We start from the raw sequence: 23755 nt of genomic DNA on the forward strand, positions 1-23755 counted from the left end.
TATCCGTGTCGGATATGAGTACCCAAATATGAATAATTTGACTTTTATTGATATATTATTGAAATTGATATATCCCTATCCCTCGTACCACTGCACGGCACTCTGTATAAATATATAAGTGGACGTTACACCCCTCTTCCTAAGACATCAACTAGGAGCTCCTCGCACCATCAAAATTGTTTGGATACTAGCTAAACAACGTTTTCTTATCCTCATTCATAACCATACACTTATCACCATGTCACATCATTAAAAGGAAAACACACACACACAATTACACAAACAACTCCCAAACATACCAAACCAACCAAAAAATGGAAGAAAATCAAACACTAGTACGTTTTGGCATAATGGGATGTGCAAGGATAGCTAGAAAAATAAGTAGAGCCATCAAGCTAGCCCCAAACTCCACCCTCCACGCTATTGCTAGCCGTACACTCGAAAAAGCCGAGGCATTTGCAACACAAAACGAGCTATTAGACGAGCAAGGGAAGTTGATCAAGACATATGGAAGCTACATTGAGTTGCTAGATGATCAAGAAGTGGATGCAATTTATATGCCTTTGCCCACAAGTTTACACGTTGAATGGGCTGTTTTGGCTGCTTCTAAGAAGAAACATTTGTTACTTGAAAAGCCTACTGCCTTAAACTTAGCTCAACTTGACCAAATATTACAAGCTTGTCAAGTTAATGGGGTACAGTTTATGGATGGAACTATGTGGTATCATCACCCTAGGACAGCTAAAATGAAGCAGATTGTCTCTAATTCAGCTAATTTCGGACATATTCGTAAGGTAATATATGAGCACCACCATTGTTGTATGTCCTGTCTAGTGACGATCCTAAACTGTCAAATTTTCGTACTTGATTTTTTGCCACAAGGATGTCTTAATTTTGCTCCCTTGAATCTTTCAGATAAGTTGTACATCGTCTTTCCGAGCAGGATCAGATTTTCTGAACAGCAACATAAGGGTAGATCCAGAATGTGATGCTCTTGGAGCACTTGGTGACTTAGGCTGGTATTGCATTGGACTGATCTTATGGTCAGTTAATTATAAACTACCAAACTTTGTAACGGCTTTACCTGAAGTTACCCTTAATTCAAAGGGCATCATATTGGCTTGTACTGCCTCCTTTCACTGGGAGGAAGAACCCAAGACAATTGCAACATTTTATTGCTCATTTCTTTCTCATGTGTCCATGGACTTGACCGTGTGTGGTTCGATAGAGTCTGTTCACGTAAATGATCTAGCGATCCCTTATCAAGAAAAAGCAGCCTCTTTTCTTCTCACGTCAGGTGCAAAGTGTGTGAATCTTCAGATTGGATGGAATGTCAAACCAAAGGAAGTCGTCGTGGAGTCTCAGCTTCCTCAAGAAGCTCTCATGGTCCAGGAATTTGCTCGCCTTGTAAAGGGAATCAAGAGTTGTGAGAAGTGCTCTGATAAAACGTGGCCTGAGATTAGCAGAAGAACTCAGATGGTTTTAGATGCAATCAGGGAATCTGTTGATCTTGGTTACAAACCTGTGTATCTGTAGGCAGACTGTCAAGTGGACCTTTTGCGAACTGCTCAGTCAAGTGGACATGAACAACATTATGTCTTTTTTTTTTTTTTCTTTGAAGGACAACATAATGTCTCTTTCACAAGATAGTGTCATCATCTCATCTCATTAATAAAATGTCACCAAAATCCAACATTCAGTAATACAGAGTATTCAATTACTTTTCACCTGAAAAAAGCCTGCCTAAATTGCTCTGTGCCAAATGATGATCTAAGATACAAAGGAGAGAACTGCAAACAGAAGAGGATAATTCAAAGTAACTCGGGAAAATCATAATCAAGCTTTTATTGATCTATTATTGAAAGAGATAAGGTCTGAATATCTGTACATGAGATATCATTTCTAAGCCTAAAACCACAGCAAATCTACATTAACAAATATCCATCAATCATCTCCTCTTGTATCCATTGCATTATTTACTGCTCTAACCTATTTATACATGCTATAAAATGTACATATTATGTATTGTAAATTGGTAATAGGGTGTGTGACCTATGAACTTGTATCAACATTAGGCTTCAGCAAAAGAATGATGGAAGAATAACTCAGCATTGGGTACAAATTGCCTTCTAGGAAATGCTGAAACTGCTGAACTGCTATATCTCTTTCCGACACATTATCAGACAGAAAGTCAAATGGTGTTGGCTTGCTGGTGTCTACCAGTGGCTCCCATCGGTAACCAGGGCGATCAGGCAAAGTCACGGTGACTGGTTTATGACTGGTGTTGAAAGCAACATATATTTCTCCCTTTATCAAGTCTTTCTGCACCCACCAATTATAAATTACTTGAGAGAGGAATATGTATCAAAAAAAATGACAACAAGTCTATAACTGGCATGTGACAACTATTTCTAAATGGAGGGTAACGTATCAAATAACAAATGGTTCCTTAGTTGGGTTATTAGGAGGGAAACAGCATAGACATTTTGCTGTCTGCCAAGAGGCGATGATATTCTGAAGGATATGCTGATTGCTTCAGTAATGACAGTTAAGGCCCTTTAAGGGTTCATTTGGACTGCGAGCATGCATCAAATCAAATTGGATATTTGTGTGGATTTTTATTAATATGGCAACAGGAAACAAGCTCATGCCTATTAAAATGTATCACATATTCAGCTTTGAGAACCATAGAACTGCACTTTTAAGTTATTCTTTAGCCAAGCATTCAGTTGATCTGTGATTTATCTATCGAAATAATGATTTAAATTTTGGTGGAGTACAAAAACATAACCTTTTTTTACAAATATTGAAAGAAAAAAGCACTGAGAAAATAAACTCACCAAAGTGAATGCCACAAAACGACTTGTCTCGGACCAATCTGGATGCCCAGGGATGTGGCCATGCCATTGCAGTCTTTCAGATGTTGGAAATTCATTCAAACCAAGTGACTCGCATTCACTTATAGAGTAAGCATGCAAAAAAATCTATTAGTGGCTGGTGGGAAAATAGCATTCACAATAAGTTGTGATACCAACTCACCTTCGAAATTTGGTCATTAGACGGCAGAATCTGAAGAAATCATTAGTAGCCTCCTCCTTCTTATCCCACCGAAAATAGTTGATCTGCATCTTAGAAAATATTAGTCAAAGAGTTCACAAGTGTACTTCATGTTAGATTCAAAAGGGAGCAGCTATTACATAGTTATCATGGCAGTATGAGTTGTTATTTCCACCTTTTGTGTGGCCATATTCATCACCCATGTACATCATAGGAACACCCTGCCAAAACAAAGGAAAATTGAAAAAGCATGTGGAATAAATCTTGAGGCATCAATACTGAGAAGCTCCAATAATTGGATGTATATTGCACATAATACGAATACATATGGTAATGCCCCAAGAAGCTCAGTCAACTATAAAGTTCCTCTTAACAAAAGCATCAAAAACAATATCAGTGGTTAAGTATTTTTAGTCATCAATTCATCATTACCACCTACACATTACATTAACCTCCATTTATACACTAAATTAAACAGAGCAGCGATCATAAATTCTTAATTGTAGAGTTAAGAGAACAAATTTCACTCTGCTGAAGAAACAGGATCTACTAACTCAAATCTGAATATAATATCACAGTTTATACCACTCGTCCATTCTTTTCTCTGGTTTTACAATGATAAGCAAGCCCTAAAAATCCCACCACTACCTATGCATAGCTAGCAAGGTCAACTATGAAATAAAATACCTATGATAATTGAAGTCATTCATCAAGTTTTTATCACAATAGAGAGATTTAAATAGTCAAATATACCTGTGAAACCATGAGGCAAAGGAAAAAATTCCGCATCTGTCGCTTCCTCAATTTCTTCACAGTAGTACTGGCAATTTCACCTTCCTGAAAAACAGCATGGTGTAAAACAAAGTTAATGCCTCCATATACTGACTGACCAACAACTACTATTGATGCCCTATTGATTCATATGCACCTCTACCAGCCCCTTGAAGACTTTATTTTCTGTCAAATTGTCAACCAATGCAACTTTCCCCAATATATTTCTGCTAGGCAATGGAACAACTAGAAAAACTAAATATGGATCCTATATCAACTATCAAGTGTGATCAAACTGACCCAGTGGCCACACAGTAAGCCCCTTGCTGAATATTCATAAAAGCTAATTCACTATCTATTAGAATTAAATAATATAATGAATGGGTTCATAGCTCACGAAAATGTATAGTATGTTAATATTGTGCACATAATAGCATACCTGCCCACAGTTCCAGCTGTTATTGTGATTCTCCCCATCCATATTGTTTTCCCCATTTGCCAAATTATGTTTATCATTGTATGTCACTAAGTCAGCCAAGGTAAAACCATCATGTGCACAGACAAAGTTGATACTATGCCATGGTCTCCTTCCTCCCTCCTGAAAAGCAAGCAAAAGGCAATTAACAAGACAATCATCTTCTGAAGTAGCATATCACATAGATATACTAAAAAAACTTAGCAGATTACATACTAAGTATTAAGCAAAATAGAGTTCAGATTTCAAAACATACCAAAACAGAGTTACAGAAAAGTAAAAGATGATTATTATTATTGACAAAGGGAGTTGACATGGAAAATATTAGAATAGGCAGAAGACAGGGATGTGATAAGATGAATCAGATATAGCATTTGATGTTCACCTAGTATTTTAAGGACAAGGAATACCTTATATAGATTCGGGCTACCACAAAGGCATTCAGCAAAAGCACCAGAAAATCCATCTGTTCCTTTGATAAAGAGCCGCACCATGTCACGATACTGAATCAAATGCAAGTTCATTTAATTAGAATTTAACTACACCCCACCCCTGTGTCACCATAATGTTGGACCAGTTGCCCCCCATTCTGGATTACAGGGAAATCATATCCTACTGAAGTTGTGTATTTAAAAGTTTGCTAGTAGTGAAACTCTGAAAATTATAGGGGTCAAAGCAGTTCACAAACTAGGTTCACAAGCTTAAACAAGTGAGAGTGGAAAGAAGAATAAATAATACTAGTACCCAATCATCATTTACAGAATAAATCTAGTAGAATTATGACAAAAACTAACCTTTCCATTCCATTCTGACCAAATGCCCCAGTGAGGAAAACCACCAACTTGGTAAAGCCCTCCACAGTCCCATGCTTCCGCAATGAGCTGAAACAAGGCACCGTCAAAAAGGTAATCAGTTTCAGGACAATTTGGATATAAGTAAAAAAAAAATCTAATCTATATAAGTATATTCAGACAAAATAAATAATTGAACATATTTGGGGGGAAGATGAAGGTTGTTAAATACTCACTCCATTCCTGAAGTTCAATTCACTTCCATTTTAATCTGTTTCAAAAAGTTGGACTCACTTTTACTTCATTTCTGTTTTTGAATAACCCCCTTCTAGCCTACTATCTTACCCCTCCTACCCCCACAATACATACACCTTTTTACACTCACTCTTCTACTTTAACCCGCTTTATCTTACGCCCGGGTCACCCACCCACCTTTTTACCTATCTCTCTTTCTTTATTCACTTTTTTCTTACACCCACCCACTTTTTCCATGCATTCCTAGAAACAATAGTCTACAATAAGCAAGTCAAACTTTCAAGAACGGAGGGAGAACATGGATTCTACTACAGGGAAAAAAAAAAAAAGTCTATGTAATGAAGGTTAAGGAAACCAAGATGGCAAGAAACAAAAAGCATAAATGAGCTAAAAAGTTCATCAATCTCATGACCAGCCTTCTAAATAGTGCAAGCCTAAAGACCCCAATTTTGCACACCTCCCGGGAAAAATTGCAAGCGAGGGAGATGCTACAGGCATTAGAGCAGCACAATTAAAGAGAAAATTACTAGGTAAAGACTACTATTTGGCCTCCTACCTTGGATTACAAAAAGATGCAACCTGAATACAGTAAGTGAAGAGCAGAGCATTACTGGCTCATCTGCAATAATAATGCAGCTAAGCTTTCACAATTCCTTGATACTTTTAATAACACCCACAAAAGATGATGTAAACAAAAAATGACACTGCAGACAGGGCTCGAGAGTCAAGACATGCCTTTTGCCTTTAGAATTAACTAATCCATGTATGTCCCACTAAACAAAAAATAAATATATAAAAAGAGAGAAAACTCCTCATGTAAACACCCCTAGCAGTTACAAAATCACTAGCATTAGCAAACACTACTCCCGCGTATATAGAATCAATGTGTGTACTTTACAATGACTGGAGTTTTCCAAGGAAATGATAATTCAAAGTTCAAATCTATCTTTTTCTTGTAACTGTTACAGTTGACTCGTATATATACTATACAATTACATTTTTCTCATCCCTGTCTCATTTTGTTGCATTAAAACTAAATTCTCCTAGATTACCTAACATATACATGCCAGTATGGAGAAAGGATGCATTTTAGTCCAGTGATTTTGCTTCCCAACAGAGTAAATCGTGTACTAGTTGCAGGTGGATCTAAAAAAACAAATCCTTTTGCACCAAAGAAAGCACTAAATAAAAGGATCACATGTTTATGATAGTGTGACAATGGGCACAAGAAAATATAAATGAAATAAAAAAAAAAGATAAGGACAGTATTCACCTTAACTCTGCATAGCACAGGATCATTACTGATCATATCAAGCAGTGGGGGACTACTCAATGGTGTGCCAGTTGTAAGAAAATCACCTTCTGTTGTATTCCCATAAACATTAGCAGAATCCCAGAGACTTGAACAGAAAAGACAACCAGAAGTGAGAAAGGAATTCAGATGAAACTTTTAGGATTACATGAATTGCAGTCAATGTAAGAAAAAAGCAACCTGCTACCCCTAGTCAATATAGAAGCCAAATCAAAGCGAAAGCCATCCACATGCATTTCTGTGACCCAGTATCTGTAGCGTCAAAAGAGCATTTAATAGTTACAAATAGGAGGTTGAAAAGGGAAACATGAAAGCCGTAGATGCCTAAGGTACACAAAGGTATCAGTTGCTTTAGGTTAAACTAAAGGAGAGCAAAACTTTGCTTCCCCCATAAGTCATCTATATTTGATTAAATAACAATCATCAAAGGAGCAATAACATAAGAATATTGTAAGGTAATTTCACCTATTACACAAAGACCCTTAAATTATCGTCAATATATAAAGTATTCTCCCTTTCATGTCCTTCCCAGCAAAGAATTTGCATCCAATAAAGACTAATAAGAGCAAGTTATTGAAATATAACCTTAAGCAGTCCACAATGAAGTGACGTACAACAGGATGATTGCAATTGAAAGTATTTCCACAACCTGAATAGTTGTAAAAGTCACCCTGCAATGTATACACTGAAAATTTTAAGAGCATGACAGCTACATACAGCAGAAATTTTTAGATGAGACCAAGACCCCAGAAATACTTTCCACTGGTTTTACAGTCAAAATTGTTTTATTGGCAAGTGTAATAAATGGTGCATGTACTGTGAAATACAGTAGTATATGGGAAGATATAATGAAATCAAGTGAAAAAGTTAGGAGCATCTGACAGGAAAAAGCTCTCCCTGCCAAACACATATAGATATAAAGGACTATTCACCAGCATGGATATTGCATTTATGAAACTGATCCAAATATTGAGCATCCTCACATCTGTAGAATGTCAAATATGTTTTAAGGTAACTTCATGCGGGAAACAAGTTCGGAAGGAAAATATGACTAGCACTTCCTCACAAACCAATTGTTTTCTACTTTTCTACATTGTATCGTGAATTATTACATGACAAAAATTGCACACAAGATCAGTCCACATTATGCTTTATGCAATCAAGATTTAAACATCAACCGGTAAAGTACGATCACCAAATATTATGCTCAAATATGAGAAGAATATTACATAGCCTCACTTTCATCAGATCTTGCACTTCAGAGTGTGCATGGATAATACAAGTATCGCCATTGTTGGATACAACAGTAAAACAGCATGTCTTTCCAAGTACAGAAAATAATTATAAAATTCACACTTGCATGCAAAGGCACATAAATATACTTATTCCTTTCTATGGACACACTAAAAATTATTGCCTTGATTTCCCTACAAAAATACTCCCTTCATCGTACAATTAAGTTAACATCTAGTTTTGCACCAAAATTAAGTAACTGGCTCAGAGACATACCTTGGGTGCAAGCATATAAAAAACACAGTTGTCAATGCCTCTGAAAGACAAAATTGGACCTTTCTGATTTCCTTCGGCTGTGTGATTAAAGACTACATCCATGATAACCTGTAAAAGTAGAAAGAATAAGTACCCTGGCCAAAATCTAACAAAAACAAACAAGATTCTCGGCTAGAGATTGCACCTCAATATCCCTTTTATGCGCTTCTCTAACAAGAAGTTTGAACTCATTTATGGCATCACGGCCACAATTGCGTATTCCAGAAGATGCATATCTTATCATGGGTGAAAAAAAATTGATAGTAGAATAACCCCAAAAGTTCATCCTGTATATATCATTGAATTTTGTCAATCCAAAATAGCATCAGTCCTAAGTCCTAACCATGTAATCTAATTTACCCTTAAAAAAGAACTGCACGGAAAGCAAGGTAATTTAAATTTTATACAAACAGATGAAGAACTTCCATGAAGGGGAATACATAAGGTATATAGGACAATTAGACTTCAAGGAAATAACTAGCAAAAAGTGGAGATAAAATCAGCAGGGACAAGCAGGCATATAGCAGGTAAACAACTGAACTAAAATAAATATTCCCAGTTCTAGATGCATATATGACACAAGTTCTCAGTATTTAAATTTAAAAACTGAGCATGCATGAATCAGTCAGTTACACTTAAACAAGAATAAGACGACTTGAGGATTTTTGTGAAAATCAAGTAGCCACAATTTTAGATTGCAGTGAATATAGGCAATTCAATATTATATTATCATATCATCCATGAAACCATCATTGCTCATTTTGTAACAGAAAATATTTTCTATGAGAGCGAAGAGGATTTATACTTGTAATCATCCATAGCAGGATTGTAGCTGTAATACTCTAGCTCATTGAACTCATGACATGGCATTAACTCTAAGCAATTAATCCCAAGTTCCTGCACAAAACAGCAGCATGATACAACTTAGCAAGCCTGCAACCTCACAAAAAAGCTGGTGCTCCAACTATTGGCCCATTTCTCAATTTATAGCCCTTTCTACAACGTTGAAGATATTACAGAAGAAACAGAAAGATTAAGTAGGAACAAAAGTCCTTTATTTCATATTGACCTCATAATCAAGATGTCATGCTAAACAGTGGCTTTCAGTGAAACATCTAGTACGAAGGTACAATATGAGATCCTTAAACTCAATTACGATTTCAAAGATGCACAGAGTGGAAAGAGGCAAAGGAAAAGACCATTAAGAAGCTGCATTGAACTATGAAGCTGATCCACACAATGCACAAATCTTGAAAAGACAATATAGAATCAAGCTTAGACAACTAACTAATATTCGAAGGAGATACCTTTAAGTGGTCAAGTTTTTCTATCATGCCAAGATAAGTGCCCGGAGAGTTGGTCCTGCTTGATTCGTGCATTGTAAAACCACGGACATGCATTTCATATATTATAAGCTCTCTCTGTGGGTGATTAAGAGGTAGATCTCCTTCCCAATCAAACTGAAACTATCAAAAGCACAAGCCAAAATTCATGAACATCCAAAAGAAAAAAAAAGGTGCATTCAGTAGTTTTCTGCATGCTCAAGGGTGAACCAAGTATGAGAAAGGTATTTTATGTCCAATAAAAATAATATCAAAATGGCTGCAAGATTTCAGCTCGAATTAATCTACAACATTTTAGTGCAAAATTCGAAATGAGAAACGATGTCAATACAAATCAAACATCAATTACATATATGTCAGAAAAGCTGCTACCTCGTCATTCTGAGATGGAATCATGCCAGCCATTTGAGGCCAACAATTACGGTCAGGTGCAAGCTCACCATAGACCCCCCTGCTGATAACAGCCTAGATGAATAAATGGAGAAAGTTAGTTGATAGTGTAAGAAAGCTGAAGGAAAATATCAATATATTATCATCAGATAAATAGTCCCCAGCGCTTTTCGTGATGAGAGGAAATAGTAGGCCATCCTAACAAAATACAATTTCATGCATCAAAAGACTGCCATAATGATGTACTCTATAGTCACTAACTTTTGCATAAGGGTCCAATATTATGCGAGAAGAATCATAATAGTGTCCTTCTTCTGGTAAGTATGGGCCGTCGAATTTGTAACCATATAGCATATCATCAAAGTTTCCCTTCAAAAACACATGCCATACACCTCCAGTCCTGTTAACTAGTGGATCAAGTGAGATTTGCTCAGTTATTTTATTCTGCATCACAAAAAAAAACAGCTAGATCAGATACAGAATGTGCTAAAAAAGAATATCCAAACCAATGACAAATAGAGAATTCAATCAGCATCTAACATTGCACTTTCCAGTGAGCACAAATATGCAAATATAGACTAACAAAAGAAAAGACTACGCTGAGACAAGTCACAGGTTTCACTGGTTCACATGTTTGCATCACATCATGAGTCTCTTTGATATTCTAATACTATTACATCTCAATTCCTTAACATTTCACTTTTGTGTGGTATATGATAGAATATTCCAAGTACAGAAACAGATGAAATAAAATAATAGTCCACCGGACTATGATCAAGGTAATCTCGAAGATGGAAAGATTGGACACTATTCCGGTTTACATAGCTCAAAGCTTCTATGTCAGCTCTAATCAATAAAATGTGCCAAATATTTCTATCCAGCTTGATCAAACTGCTTAGGGTACAGTTCACAGGATCATGAAGAGATGATTAGTCAATAAATCAATTTATTGAAAAGAAAACTCAATGAGGCTACATAAGCCAAAGAATTGATTGAATGCCTCAATTCTTTCTTTTACTACTTAAGGAAATAAAGGATTTCCACGGTTGACAGACCGCGAACAGGTTCAAGATATGACTAAGCTTTAAAGGGGAAAAATTACTCTTCCCAATTTAGGATGACCCATCTACTTTTATTCTTCAACATGCTAGTGCCACTTTACTCATTCCCTCAAAGATTGTCATTGAAACTCAAAATTTCCCATTAAATGAACGATAATCTCAACAATGTGGATTGATTTCAAAACACAGTAAATTTTAGAAAAACCAATCAAGAACCTGAAAGATTTACCAACACCCAAATACAAGATTCCATGCCAATTTTTCACACTTTCTCAAATGATTAGTCTAATTTCTTTCAATCTTCTGAATTCATACACTAATTTATCTTTTAATTCATACAAAATTTCAGCCAAGAAAGACCATAGAAACACCCATTTGCAGCAATTCAATCAAATAATATCTATAAAAATGGCGCTAAATTAAACAACCAAAACCCATAAAAAGAAACACCAAAAACAACAATTCAAGAAAAATAAAGAAAACCCAGAAAATAATTTGAGCAACCCAGAAAATTATACCTGCTGCAAGTCAGAGAGAGTGATCAAACAAAGAGTAGCAGAAACAGAATTCCCAGAAAATATAGCAAAATTAACACCCCCATCACGAACATTTGCCCCAAACGGCGTCGGAAGTCCTTCAGAGATTTCAAAACGCGTCGTTTCATGAGTGTTTTCGGCAACTACATTCTCAATCTCTGCGCTGGTTTCACTAGCATTCATCATTAATCGCTCAGTTCTTGAATTTGGAAGAAACCCAGATGAAATTGAGATGAAATGAGGGGAAATGCGAGTGAGATTTAAGGAACGAAGTTTCTGGGGATTGAAGAATTTGGGAGGGGAAGAGAGAGAAAATGGAGTGCGGTAAGCAAGCTCCATTAGAGCGCAAGTTCTGAGAGTGAGGAAGAAAACAGCGGAGTGCAGAGTATGATGATCTTGGAGTGTGTGGAGAGATTTTTTGTTGAAAATGAGAATATGGAGTTGGTGGAATTTTGTTTAGTTCCCTATATATGCAATGTTAGAGAGCCTTACGTACACTATTTATACATCGTTCTCTCCTTTCTCAGTTTCGCAATTGAAGTATCTAACGCAACACATGTACCGTCAAATCACATGGCAAATTGAATTGTTAATGTAATAGTACTCTAATCATATAGAATTTGTAATAACTCTAAGGGGCCGTTTGGTTCGCACGGGTTAATCGGAATGGAATGAACAAAGGGAAAGACAAGGAACAAGATAAAAATACCTAAAATTTTCTATGCTGCATGTTTTAAAAATAAAGGGAATGAGGCCCACCAGTCCCACCACCACCACACAACCACCTGAAACCTTCACTTTCCACCTTTTCCAGCCATCAAACCACTCGTCGCACCTCCCTCACCATTCGCCGCCCTCCCTTGCCCCCCCGTAGAGCTCTCCCCTCCCCCGAAAAACCTCCCTCGGCCCCGAAAAACCCTAGAATTCATTCTCACTCGCCGTAAAACCCGTCGGCCGCCCTTCCCCCACCCTTGGAGGGAAGAGTTGTACAGAGGCCGGCGAGGAACGGGGTAGTGCCGGCGAAGGGTGCTGGAAGCAGCGACAGTGCGATGGCTGTGTTTCCGGCGGTTTGGATAGGTAAGAGGGTGGTGGTATGGTGGTGTGGTGGTGGCTAAGGAATGGGAATGAAAATACCTAGGGGGTGGGGAATCAATTTGGAAGGATTTGGGGGAATGGAGAATGTAAAGGGGAATGGGAAAAAAAAGTCTAACAAACAACAACAAAGGGAATGAGGGCAGTTGATTCCCATTCCCTTTGATGAATACCCCTAATCAAACGGCCTCTAATTAGTTTACTATTGTACTATTCTTTTTTTCTAATACATTAGAAATTCCCTTTGTGAGAAGGGTTTCTTGGTATTTACTTTTCTTACCTTATTAAAAAAAAATTAAAAAAAAAATAACTTTTATAATTCATATGAAGTATTAAGGGGCCGTTTGGTTGGACTTAATAATCAAAAAGAAAAGAAATGAATATGCCTCATTCTTTTCTTGTTTTTGATTGTCACTTTTTTATTCCCTTTACCCTTTTTTATTCTTGAGTTTACCCAAAATCCTTCTATATTAATTTCCCCCCCCCCCCCGGCTTTTGCATTCCCTTTTCCTAAGCCACTACACCACCATATCCACCCCAGCCACTACCTTACTGAGTTACCCCCACCACCTAGCCACCTCGCTGGAATTCGCCGCACTTTCCCCACTCCTCACGGGAACTCGTCCCACCTTCCCTACTCCTCGCCGAATCTCGTTGTATCTCCATCTCTCCTCACTAGAACCCACTTTTGGAATTTTAGTTTGCCAATGAGAGGGATCATCTCGACATGCCCCCCTAAAAAAGAAATGAACAAAAAAGATGGATTTGCATTAAAAAAAGAAGGGGAATCCAACTTTCCCATAGAAGAATAAAGAAAAGGTTTAGACATGTTTTCGAAAAGCAAGGATTATCGACTTAATAGTTGAATCGTCGTGATGACTTTACAGTGAGGTATACGTGTAATAGCGATAACGATAAATGATTTATGACAATCATGTCCTTGTAGCACAAGAAACGGTGCTATAAATCAAACTACACACTAATCTCAAGTAGTCATTAATCGTCCATCATTTAAATGACCTCGATTAGGGATAATTTTTTATTATAATATTCAATGTTCACTTAATAGGTGTTTCTTTATCCAAGACTGGTCTTGATACCCTATTTTGAATATTCTCATAATCGAATGGACTCAATATTTAAACCTAAACCACAATTAAATAGAAATAGAGTGATAAAATTGCATGAAATTAAATTACTCCAAACTTGAATGGTTCATCGTAGTGTCTTACATTAAAATGTTCAAAATTAATTAAAACTCTAAACAAGGAAATCACAGCCAATCACCAATGTGCTTGATTTCCATTGCCCCAATGTGCTTGTTGTGCTTCACTTAAGGCAGAGGTTTAGTAAATGGATCGGCTACATTGTCGTCCGTTCCTACTTGGCAAATTCTGATTTCACCCTCTAACTTCCATTCCCTTATCATGTGAAATTGCCGCTTGACATGTTTGACCTTCTGTTGTTCCCTTGGCTCTCTGGCCTGAGCAATAGCTCCATTGTTATCACAATAGAGGGCTATGATTAGACCCTTGATGGAGGGTACAACATCAAGTTCACCAACGAACTTACGAATCCAAACTGCCTCCTTATCCGCTTCAGCAGCTGCCAAGTATTCGGCTTCAGCTGTAGAATCTGCAGTTGTACTCTGCTTGGCACTCTTCCACCTAAACGCTCCTCCATTTAGACAAAACACATATCCAGACTGCGATTTTAATCGTCTCTGTCTGTTTGGAAGCTTGCGTCAGTGTAACCTTCAACAACTAATTCATCTGAGCCACCATATAACAAGAATTTATCCTTGTTCCTTTTCAGGTACTTTAGGATATTCTTGGCCGCAGTCTAATGCGCCTCTCTTGGGTCTGATTGGTACCGACTCATAGCACTTAAGGTATACGATACATCTGGCCTAACATGATCGATCCGATAAGCGAAGCATATGGAATCTGATTGATCATTTCTCACTCATCAGGTGTCTTTGGACACTACTTCTTGCTTAGGGTTATGCCATGTGATATGGGTAGGTGACCGCTCTTGGCCTCCTCCATGTTGAATCGAGCCAGTACTCTATCAATGTAAGTACTCTGGCTCAATCCAATCATCCTCTTAATCTATCCCTGTAGATCTTGATCCCCAATATGTACTGAGCCTCTCTCTCAATTCTTTCATTCAAAAACATTTTCCAAACCAGGCCTTTACAGACTCCAACATTGGAATGCTATTTCCAATGAGCAATATATCATCGACATATAAGACTAGGAAGACGATGTCACTCCCACTGACCTTCTTGTAAACACAAGACTCATCTGGATTCTTGATAAAGCGTATAATAAATTTTTCAAAGTAATTGAAAATATTAGAAATAGACTGGTATAATTTTTTTAAAAAAAAAATCCGCAAGCAAATTAAAGACCTGAGTGAAATGAATTTTATTTCCCTAAAAATAATGAAATAATTGATAAATAACTACTTTTTACTTTAAAACTTGCTAGACACATACTACCAAATAAACCCCTCTATTTATCAAATAAAAAATTTAAAAAATGTCATACATTCAAATGAAATCCAAAATACAAAAAGGTAGCGTTTTTGCGCAATATACCATAGAGGTACTCCAAATCTACAATGTTCGTAAATTAAGACACACTAGGTGTGCTTTTCACAACCTAAGTATTCGAATACTACCATTGCACATTTGAAACAATGCAAAGATATTTGATTAAGTGGCGTGTTTGTTACTATATATATAGTACATCATGTATTCATGAAACACCAATTTGACATTTAATGACTTCTCCTATTGATCAAATCAAGGCAAGAAAAACAAATGAACAAAATAAAAACTTAAACCTGTATATATAAGATTAAAAAAGAAATCAAATAAATAAAATTTGAATTGAATGAACCAATTAATTAAAAAATCTAAACTTTGTGAATTAACTAATAAATTACTAATTTTATACTTTATTACTGGTTTTCACCATCGGAATATCAATCTCTCTCCTTCTTTTCACGGCGGCACTTTTTCGCTTAGGCCCACTTTCTCTCTCCTCCACCCTGATTCGCATTGAGATTTGCTTCGACTAAACCTAGAAAGCCAAACCTCAAGATCTGTATGATAAGGTTGAGTTTTCTTAAAACCCTATCAGCTAGGGGAAGGGACGGCCAACGATTTTAAGGGCAGGAGAATCATTTACTAGGGTTTTTACGTGGGGGGGGGGGGGGAAGGTTTTACCGGGCGGCGAGGGGTGGGGGAGGTGCAAGGACGGGCGGCGAGGGGTGGGGGAGTTTTGACGACAGGCAACGAGTATTGGTGAGGTCGTGGCTAGGCGGTGGAGTTGGCTGGAGAAGAAGGAAAGATGGGATGTATGGTGGTGGTGATTCTCTTTGTTTTTATAAACCAAACAACATACTATATGTCCAGGAAAGGGTTTCATTCCATTCTCTTTCATTCCCTTTGTACATTCCATTCCGATTACCCTGTGCAAACCAAACAGCCCCTAAGTATATGAGTAATGAATGTTTGTCCATTTATATTTAAATGTCTCGTACTAACCTTTTTGCATTATTCACATCATCAACTTTGACTGATGTATCTAAATTTATACGAGTAAGAAAAAATTTAATCATTTGAGCATATATTGGAGTCATATCAATGTATAATTTTCGAATATTTACTAACCTTTTTGCATTATTCACATCATCAACTTTCGATTATTGAAAATTGACATACATGCTCAGTCAAAGTGAGAACACTTAAATAAAAACAGATGGAGTAATTAACGATCTAATGAGACTATATTGAGGTGTGAGGTATTGGATAAGTTGATGATTAATTTGAATTGGTTCAATTCAAGAATTAATATAGTTCTTTATTTTAATACTAAGTGTATGCTGTGAGCTAAATCCACTTCTCTTTTGAAGGTTTGTAATTTTAGCATTTGGTTCACATATTAATTAAACTTGGAATAAAAACAAATTAAGTTGATTGAAAATTTTATAGTGGTCGTCATTTAAACTATCACAATCATAATATTTTAATGATTATGTAGTTTATACTTTATAATTGACATTTTTCTCCAAGTAATAAATTATACGGAGTATTACTTTATTTTTGATGTAAAGTATTATCAACATTGTTTTTTATTTACTATCAAAATTTGAGTTTCATCTTATATTCCTTTTTTTTTTCTTTTTCGGATGTTCTCTCTTACACCATTTAATTTAATTACTCTGAAGTTGAATTTTTACTTCATTTCATTCATATTCTTCTTATTTTATTATTATTTTATTATTTTATCTTCCTCTTACTATAAAACCAAGGTCTCACACACACCTAGACCTGGCAAACGGGTCGTTCGGGTTGGGTACGGGTCGGATCAGTTCAGGTCAGATCAATTTCGGGTCAATCAATATTCGGGTCTGGTTCGGGTCGGGTCAATTCGGATTTTGGGTCAATGGTAATTCGGGTCGAGTATCGGGTCAATACTTTGGGTTAACTTCGGGTCGGGTCATTTCAGGTCGAGTTAGTCTTCGGGTTCAATTATCGGATCAAGTTCGTGTCGGGTCAAATTCGGGTCGGGTTGAGTTCGGGTTAGGTCAATCTTCGTCTATGTCAATGTAGAAATTCGACCAATAATATGTTATAATTATCAATAAGTATAAAGTATAACAATTGAATATTAATAATATATTAATTAGACAATTCCAACAGTACTATATACACAAGACTGTATTGTTTCATATGTATGATCATTATCATTGAATTGGTCAAAATTCAAATTAGATAAAGTGAATAGTGGAAAAAAAATCAACGTAACACTTAAAAGAAGAAGCTAAGAGTAATAGTAATAATAACAATAACTAGTGTTCTTAATCAAATGGAACTCTTATGAAGTACGACTTTTACGAGCACTAAATTACACACACACATTTCAATAGTATTATACACACAACACTATATATATTGTTCAATTTAGGTTAATTTCGATAAGTGTTTATTTGGGTAAAGTTATTAAGCCCTAAATCAGTTTGGTCATTTTAAGTATTTGTTAATTTTGGATCGGGTCATTTTGGGTATAATTCAGGTCGCTTCGGGTTTCGGGTCCGTTCGGGTAAATCAATTCGGGTCAAAATCGGGTTGGGTCACTTCGAATATCGGGTCAATTTCGGGTCGGGTCAATTCGGGTATCAGGTCAACTTCGGGTCGGATAAATTCGGGTCAGGTCAACTCTACTTCGGGTCGGGTATGGGTCGGGTCAGGTCAGCTTTGAGTTCGGGTCAACTTCGGGTCTACGTTTTTAGGTCAATTCCGGATTACGAGCCGGATCATTCAGGTCGGATCAGGATTGCCAGCTCTACGCATACCCCTCAATTAATTATATTTGTTTCGTTGTCTTTCATTGCAATTGTCTATCAATATACTTTGTACTTCAATTTTCCGTTTAGATATAGTTGAATTAAAAATATACTTCGTTCGATGTGTAGGAAAATAAACTGTAAGGATTTAAACTAATTTTTATTGAGTGAAACTTTTCTTTATTCATCAAAACCGACTTTTACTAAATTTTATTTTCAATTTCGGATAATTTTATCATGTAGACCACTATGACATCAACACCACATCCAAAGAAATTACTACCTATGTTTCATATTATTTGCAACGATTTGACATAAAGTAGAAAGGAAAAATGTCTAATCATTGTAAATAATATAAAAGGGAGGTAGTATATTTTTTAGCTGAGGCTCGAGGCTCACTTTGTTTACCAAAATACCCTCACTTTTCCCACCTACCAGGCTAACACTCCTTAATCACACATGTCATTTTATCCCTTAATTTATGAAGATTAGTGGATTACAATATGACATTGAGACTTGATAGTCTTGGTACGTAGTCATATATATGTCCATGTAAGATCCAATTAACCAATAAAGGCAATACTAGTCGTCCAAATTAATATTGGACGCAGAATTTTTCATCTAATAATAAATAAAGCCAATGTTGGAAGAAATCCATTAAAATTTTACTTTAAACTTGTAAAGATGTCATTGTTATATTGACTGTGATACCATTGTCCTGTTTCATGAGCTTCTAAAGAGCTATTAATACCTTAATTAAATTTACGTGATGGTAACTAGTAGATATTTTCTTGATATTTTGGGCAAAACTAGTGTAGGTACAGTTTTAATTAATCACTTTTGCTTTATGATTAGGATTTAGGAAGCTAAAAGTAAGCAAGCCTTTTTAATTTATGATTTAGATTACATTATCTAATGACACAACTTTAAGCACCACATATTTAGAACGCATATACTCCCTCCATTGCTAATTGATGATATAAGTATATGATTGATTGTATGCTTGTATCTCTATAAATTCTTACTCCCGTACGAGATAATGGAATTTAATACTCTCTTAATAGATTTATAAAAAGCAAAAAAATTCATTCGAAATTTTGTTTGACTCGATCATGTATTATGATAATATCAAGTTTTTATAATTTTATGCTTAATTAATTTTGTTACTACTTTTTTAATTTGGTATTTGGCAAAAATGAGGTTAAAGTTTTAGTATTTGACAAAATGTTCAATGTGAATTGTTAATTAACTTGTCAAAATTAAGTGCTTTACAATGACCGATCCAAAATATTTGACTTATGAATTCGAATGCAGCGAACCTAAACTAACTTTAGAAAGAGGTCAATGAGGAAAGGGCAGAAATGAGAAAGGGGTAGATTCACGCAAATTGAGATATCACTTAGCATGTAAAATAGGTCAGTTATACGATTTCAACCTCAAATCGAACCTTAAAGAACCAATAAGACCTAAAATCTTAATAGAGCAAGTTTTCAGCACGAATGATTATTTAAAATGGAATTTAACAGTTTTCTTAACATAAACTGTAAGTGATGGTGAACTCTACTGTATTATTTTTGCGTTTTTGTAAGTGGTATGAATCAAAAAGTGTGCTTTTTAAAGGTGATAAAATACAAAATTTCTTCGATTTTAATGGTCCCAACTTTAAACGGTTTCATTATAGCCGTCCCACCTTTTTATTATTCTATAATGGGCCAAACTTTGGGAAAGTCTTCTCAACATAGTCTCAAATCTGTTATAATTGACCTGGTTTAACCCATTGAGAAGACTTTTTTTAAATCTTTAAAAAAAATAAATACCATGCATTGTACGGAACCTAAACTACTTTACAACTAAACTAAGATCTAAGAAAGTTTAATAATCAAGCCCAATTCAAATAAGTTCAATGACATTGTAATTAGTCAATATCAATCAGGTTTATAAAATACACCCTAATTCGGCCAATTCAATACGGGATATATTAATTAGGCTAAGGTGGGCAACTATTGGGTACATTCATGCAAAGATAAGGTTGGTATTTCATTAATTTAGAGAGAACATTAACATGATATGGTTCCTTCTTAACCGCCTAATCGGACGCATCATGGTATCTATATGTGCTTATAAACACAGCAATCTTATTGATGGAGAACACACGTATTGTCTCCTTCATCAGTTTCAAAGAAAAAAATAAATAAATAAACATAATTCAAATAATATAGTCCTTTTCATCTTTATTAATAATGCTCAAGTACAATTATTTAATAAGCTAGCTGTTTTCAGTTGGTTGAATGAAATAAAAGTTAAAGCTTCTTCTTCTTTTTTTAAAAAAAACCTTCAACTTCAACAAGTTTCTTGATTTTTTCCTTTTTTTTTTTCAACTTTTGAACACAAAGGAAATAAAAATTATGGGTTTAAACTTGAAAATAGTTCATCTTTTATCACTCTCATATTTTCTCATTTTATTGTCTCTCAACTTTGATGAGATCTCAGTGAATGCCCTTAATATTGGTGTTGAGCATTTTTATCATACAAGTCATCTGATTCATCTCCCTTTTGTGGTAATTCTCTATCTTCAATCTCTTCTTTGCATAATATATATATAGTTATGTACAAATTTAAATACTGGGTTGTCGATCAGTGTTATTAATGTTAATTTTCGGTGTTAGCTTGTACTAGTTGTTCTTAACCCTTAAGAATTAAGACTACGTATTTATCTACTGTACATCATTATCCATAAAAAGTTGCGTGTTGAGAAAATTAGAGGCTTAAAAAGGAAATTATATTGCAAAGTGTTATGATGATGATGAATTATGAGATCTTACTATATCTGTTTAATGGATAATTTGTCATTGATTGCAGAGTACAAAATGCAGTAGAAAGTGTGAATCTGAATTTTGTGAAGGTAATTACTCATATTTTGTTTTGATTATTTCTTTGGTGTGGAAGTAATAGTCATAGACATATATTGTTAACTCATTTTATAATTAAAATTCTACGTATATATAATAGTTCCATCATTCCATCAATTTTGTACCATTTCATTTTATTTTTTTTATAAAGTTTATTAATGTAAATATAAAAAAAAAAATATGAATCGATGTAACAAATATATAACAAATTGTATCAAATAAAACTTTATTATTTAAACAAACCTAAACGTAATCAAATTATGTTTTAAAACTGTGATTACTATACCTTTTCCATGTTTCTTAGCTTTTAAGTGGTTCGGATGTGGAGCTACCGATTTTTACATATAAAGATTAATTATTTTTACTGAACAAAACTTAATTATTGACTATTTATTGTAGTGATATTAAGTACTTGATTTATATAATTAAAACTAATAATATTGCTATTTTCTTAATTAACTAATTACTTGTATTATTAAAATTTAAAAGTGGATTTCTAACGTATAATATCACTCCATGATTCAAACATTAAATTTACAGCACCTCCCTTATTGAGGTATGGCAAATACTGCGGACTTCTGTATAGTGGGTGTCCTGGAGAGAAGCCATGTGATGGGCTTGATACTTGTTGTATGGAACATGACAATTGTATCTCAAGGAAAAATAGTAAGTCAATTTTTCCAACTTTATCATAATTTAATAATTTGACTTTATTATTTTAGTATCATTAATCTGCTTACCTATATTATTTAATTTTTCATCTAATGTTTTCTTCATATGATATTGTCCTTTTTTTTTAATTAGGTATTATTAAATTAGAAACGTTTTTTCTCAAGATCGTGACCTATATATAATGTATGCAGATGACTACCTAAGCCAAGAGTGTAGCAGAAATTTGATAAATTGCATGGATAGATTTGCGAAATCACAAGGGCGTGGTTTCAATGGTAGCAAATGTGATGCAAGGAAGGTAATCAAAGTCATCAAAGTTGTCATGAAACCTGCTTTAGCTGCTGGGAAAGCTCTTGACAGACCTTAAAACTTTAGCCCTAAGCTAAGCTAGCTACTTTAGCGAAATTCATCGTCTTTAATCAACTAAATTTTAGATTGTCTCTACGACTCTGATCTATAAGTTCGTGTATAATTATTGACACATATTTTGGATTGATGTTAAGATAAAAAAAAAAATAAAAAAAATAAAAAAAAAATAAAAATAAAAAAAAACAAATTTGAGATACGTGCTTAGCAACATTTAAGCTACTAATCATGAATATTGTGTAGCAAGGTAGTAAACTAGTAATTGGTTTTGTTATTGAAAGTGAAAAACTTTGTGTTGTATTATATTCCTACTGTTTCTTAATACTTAAACAATATTTTGGTTTTTTTCATTATTTGTACATAGCTTTGATTATATAACGTTTCTTTTGCTAGCTACTTATCTAGTATCACATCAAAATATTTAATGCGGTCATGTAAATGTCCTTCTATTTAATTCAAATATGTATATTCTTCTCATGTTTATTGAAAAGTACGTATATATTCCTTCTTCCGATTGAAATTAGAAAAGTGGAAAAACATATAGACAAGTTTGGCTTCTCCGGAATGATTATTAAAATATTATGAATATTATTCTTCCATGCAAATAATCGTATATGTTCTATTATTGTTCGATACTTCCCCTAGCCAAGTTGCCTGCACTAATCCACCATCGATCGTTGTGTTGAAACGACCTCGCCAAATCACCCCTAAATCACCCTCTAACATCCAGTGTAGGGGGTGTTCCACTTACACCGCCTCTACGATAGTGGATCTTTATTAATTTATAAAAAAACCTATATACAATTTATAACTATAACTAAAGTAGAAACCGCTGATCTCACCGCTGTCTATGTGTCAGCTTTTTATTAAAATAATTCCCGTCAAAACTATAAGTGACATCATCCTTTTTAAGTTTTTTTTTTTTTTTTCCTTTCAAGATAAAGCTAATGTTTGGAAAAGCTAAATTAATTACACATTTTCATAAAAACTTAATTTTTTTTACTAAATTGACTAACAACACAATTTTCTTATAGAGAAAAAAATTACTACATAATTGGTGGTAGCTCTTTCATTTTTCCTTCTTTCCTCCTATATTAACCACTAAACACTAATGCTATCATTTTTTTTAATTTTATTTTAATTATGAATTGAATTAGAATATATAACATCATGTTTTTCTTTTCTTTTTTTTCTTTTTTTTTTTTGGAATTCCTTTTATCATTATATATCTAATAGTGAGAGTGAAGGATAGCTCAAGTAGTTAGAGATTCCCTCCCGATTTTAGGAAATCTTGCAATCGATGCTCATCACCCGCTCTTGTGGCTCTCTAATATATATAAGAAAATTTTGAATTTTACTACCATAAAAAAAAATCAAAAAATTATTTTTTACCACCAAGACTTCTAAAACTTTTATTTTACCACAAAAAAAAAATTCTAAAAACTATTTTTTACCACCTAACGTCAAGAAAACCGTTAAATCTAACGGTTAAAAAAAAATTTCTTCGAATTTCGTGCGCAAAACACATTCTTCATAGGTTTAGGGGGACATTTTGGCCCTATGGGCCCAATTTGAGTTCAGACTTGACAAAAATGATCGAAAATGCCTCGTTTTGCGTGATTTGTGCAAATCGAGGTATTTTTAAACACGCTAAACGAGGCATTTTTCATAGTTTTTTGTCAATTCTGACCTCAAATTGGTTCCATAGGGCCAAAATGCCCCCCAAAAACCTTAAAGAGCATGTGTTTGACACGAAAATTGAAGAATTCAAAAAATTCCGTTAGGTTTTTGACGATAAGTGGTAAAAAACAATTTTAAA

General features: G+C 34.8%; 3 protein-coding genes across 5 annotated transcripts; 2 read left to right on the top strand and 1 right to left on the bottom strand.

The window, feature by feature from the left end:
* Positions 1–172: 172 nt before the first annotated feature.
* On the top strand, positions 173–1699 carry LOC145579926 (putative oxidoreductase At4g09670). Its single transcript, XM_081637234.1, has 2 exons — positions 173–794; positions 916–1699. The coding sequence occupies exons 1-2, from the start codon at positions 315–317 to the stop codon at positions 1534–1536; spliced, it is 1101 nt and encodes a 366-aa protein (XP_081493360.1). The 5' UTR covers positions 173–314; the 3' UTR covers positions 1537–1699.
* A 111-nt stretch (positions 1700–1810) lies between these two features.
* Positions 1811–11953, bottom strand: LOC145579924 (isoamylase 1, chloroplastic-like). Of its 3 annotated transcripts, none has more exons than XM_081637233.1 (18): positions 11522–11953; positions 10204–10386; positions 9925–10017; positions 9517–9669; positions 9015–9106; positions 8355–8496; positions 8171–8278; positions 7247–7332; positions 6842–6913; positions 6623–6749; positions 5098–5184; positions 4714–4806; positions 4268–4426; positions 3811–3894; positions 3198–3278; positions 3040–3122; positions 2841–2958; positions 1811–2322 (listed from the first exon to the last, which is right to left on the bottom strand). In XM_081637233.1, exons 1-18 carry the CDS (start codon positions 11876–11878, stop codon positions 2053–2055), a joined length of 2388 nt encoding a protein of 795 aa, XP_081493359.1. In that variant the 5' UTR covers positions 11879–11953; the 3' UTR covers positions 1811–2052. The 3 variants fall into 3 exon arrangements, 2 of the variants coding, with proteins under 2 accessions (XP_081493359.1, XP_081493358.1); XM_081637232.1 differs by having other exon boundaries at positions 9517–9675; XR_014099245.1 differs by lacking the exon at positions 1811–2322 and having other exon boundaries at positions 3233–3278; positions 9517–9675.
* An 8320-nt stretch (positions 11954–20273) lies between these two features.
* LOC145578678 (phospholipase A2-alpha-like) lies at positions 20274–22284 on the top strand. The gene is made up of 4 exons (XM_081635974.1): positions 20274–20547; positions 20849–20891; positions 21439–21564; positions 21762–22284. The coding sequence occupies exons 1-4, from the start codon at positions 20395–20397 to the stop codon at positions 21935–21937; spliced, it is 498 nt and encodes a 165-aa protein (XP_081492100.1). The 5' UTR covers positions 20274–20394; the 3' UTR covers positions 21938–22284.
* The last annotated feature ends 1471 nt before the right edge of the window (positions 22285–23755 follow it).

Source organism: Chenopodium album, chromosome 14, assembly GCF_948465745.1.
Source record: "Chenopodium album chromosome 14, dcCheAlbu1.1, whole genome shotgun sequence".
Lineage (NCBI taxonomy): Eukaryota > Viridiplantae > Streptophyta > Magnoliopsida > Caryophyllales > Amaranthaceae > Chenopodium > Chenopodium album.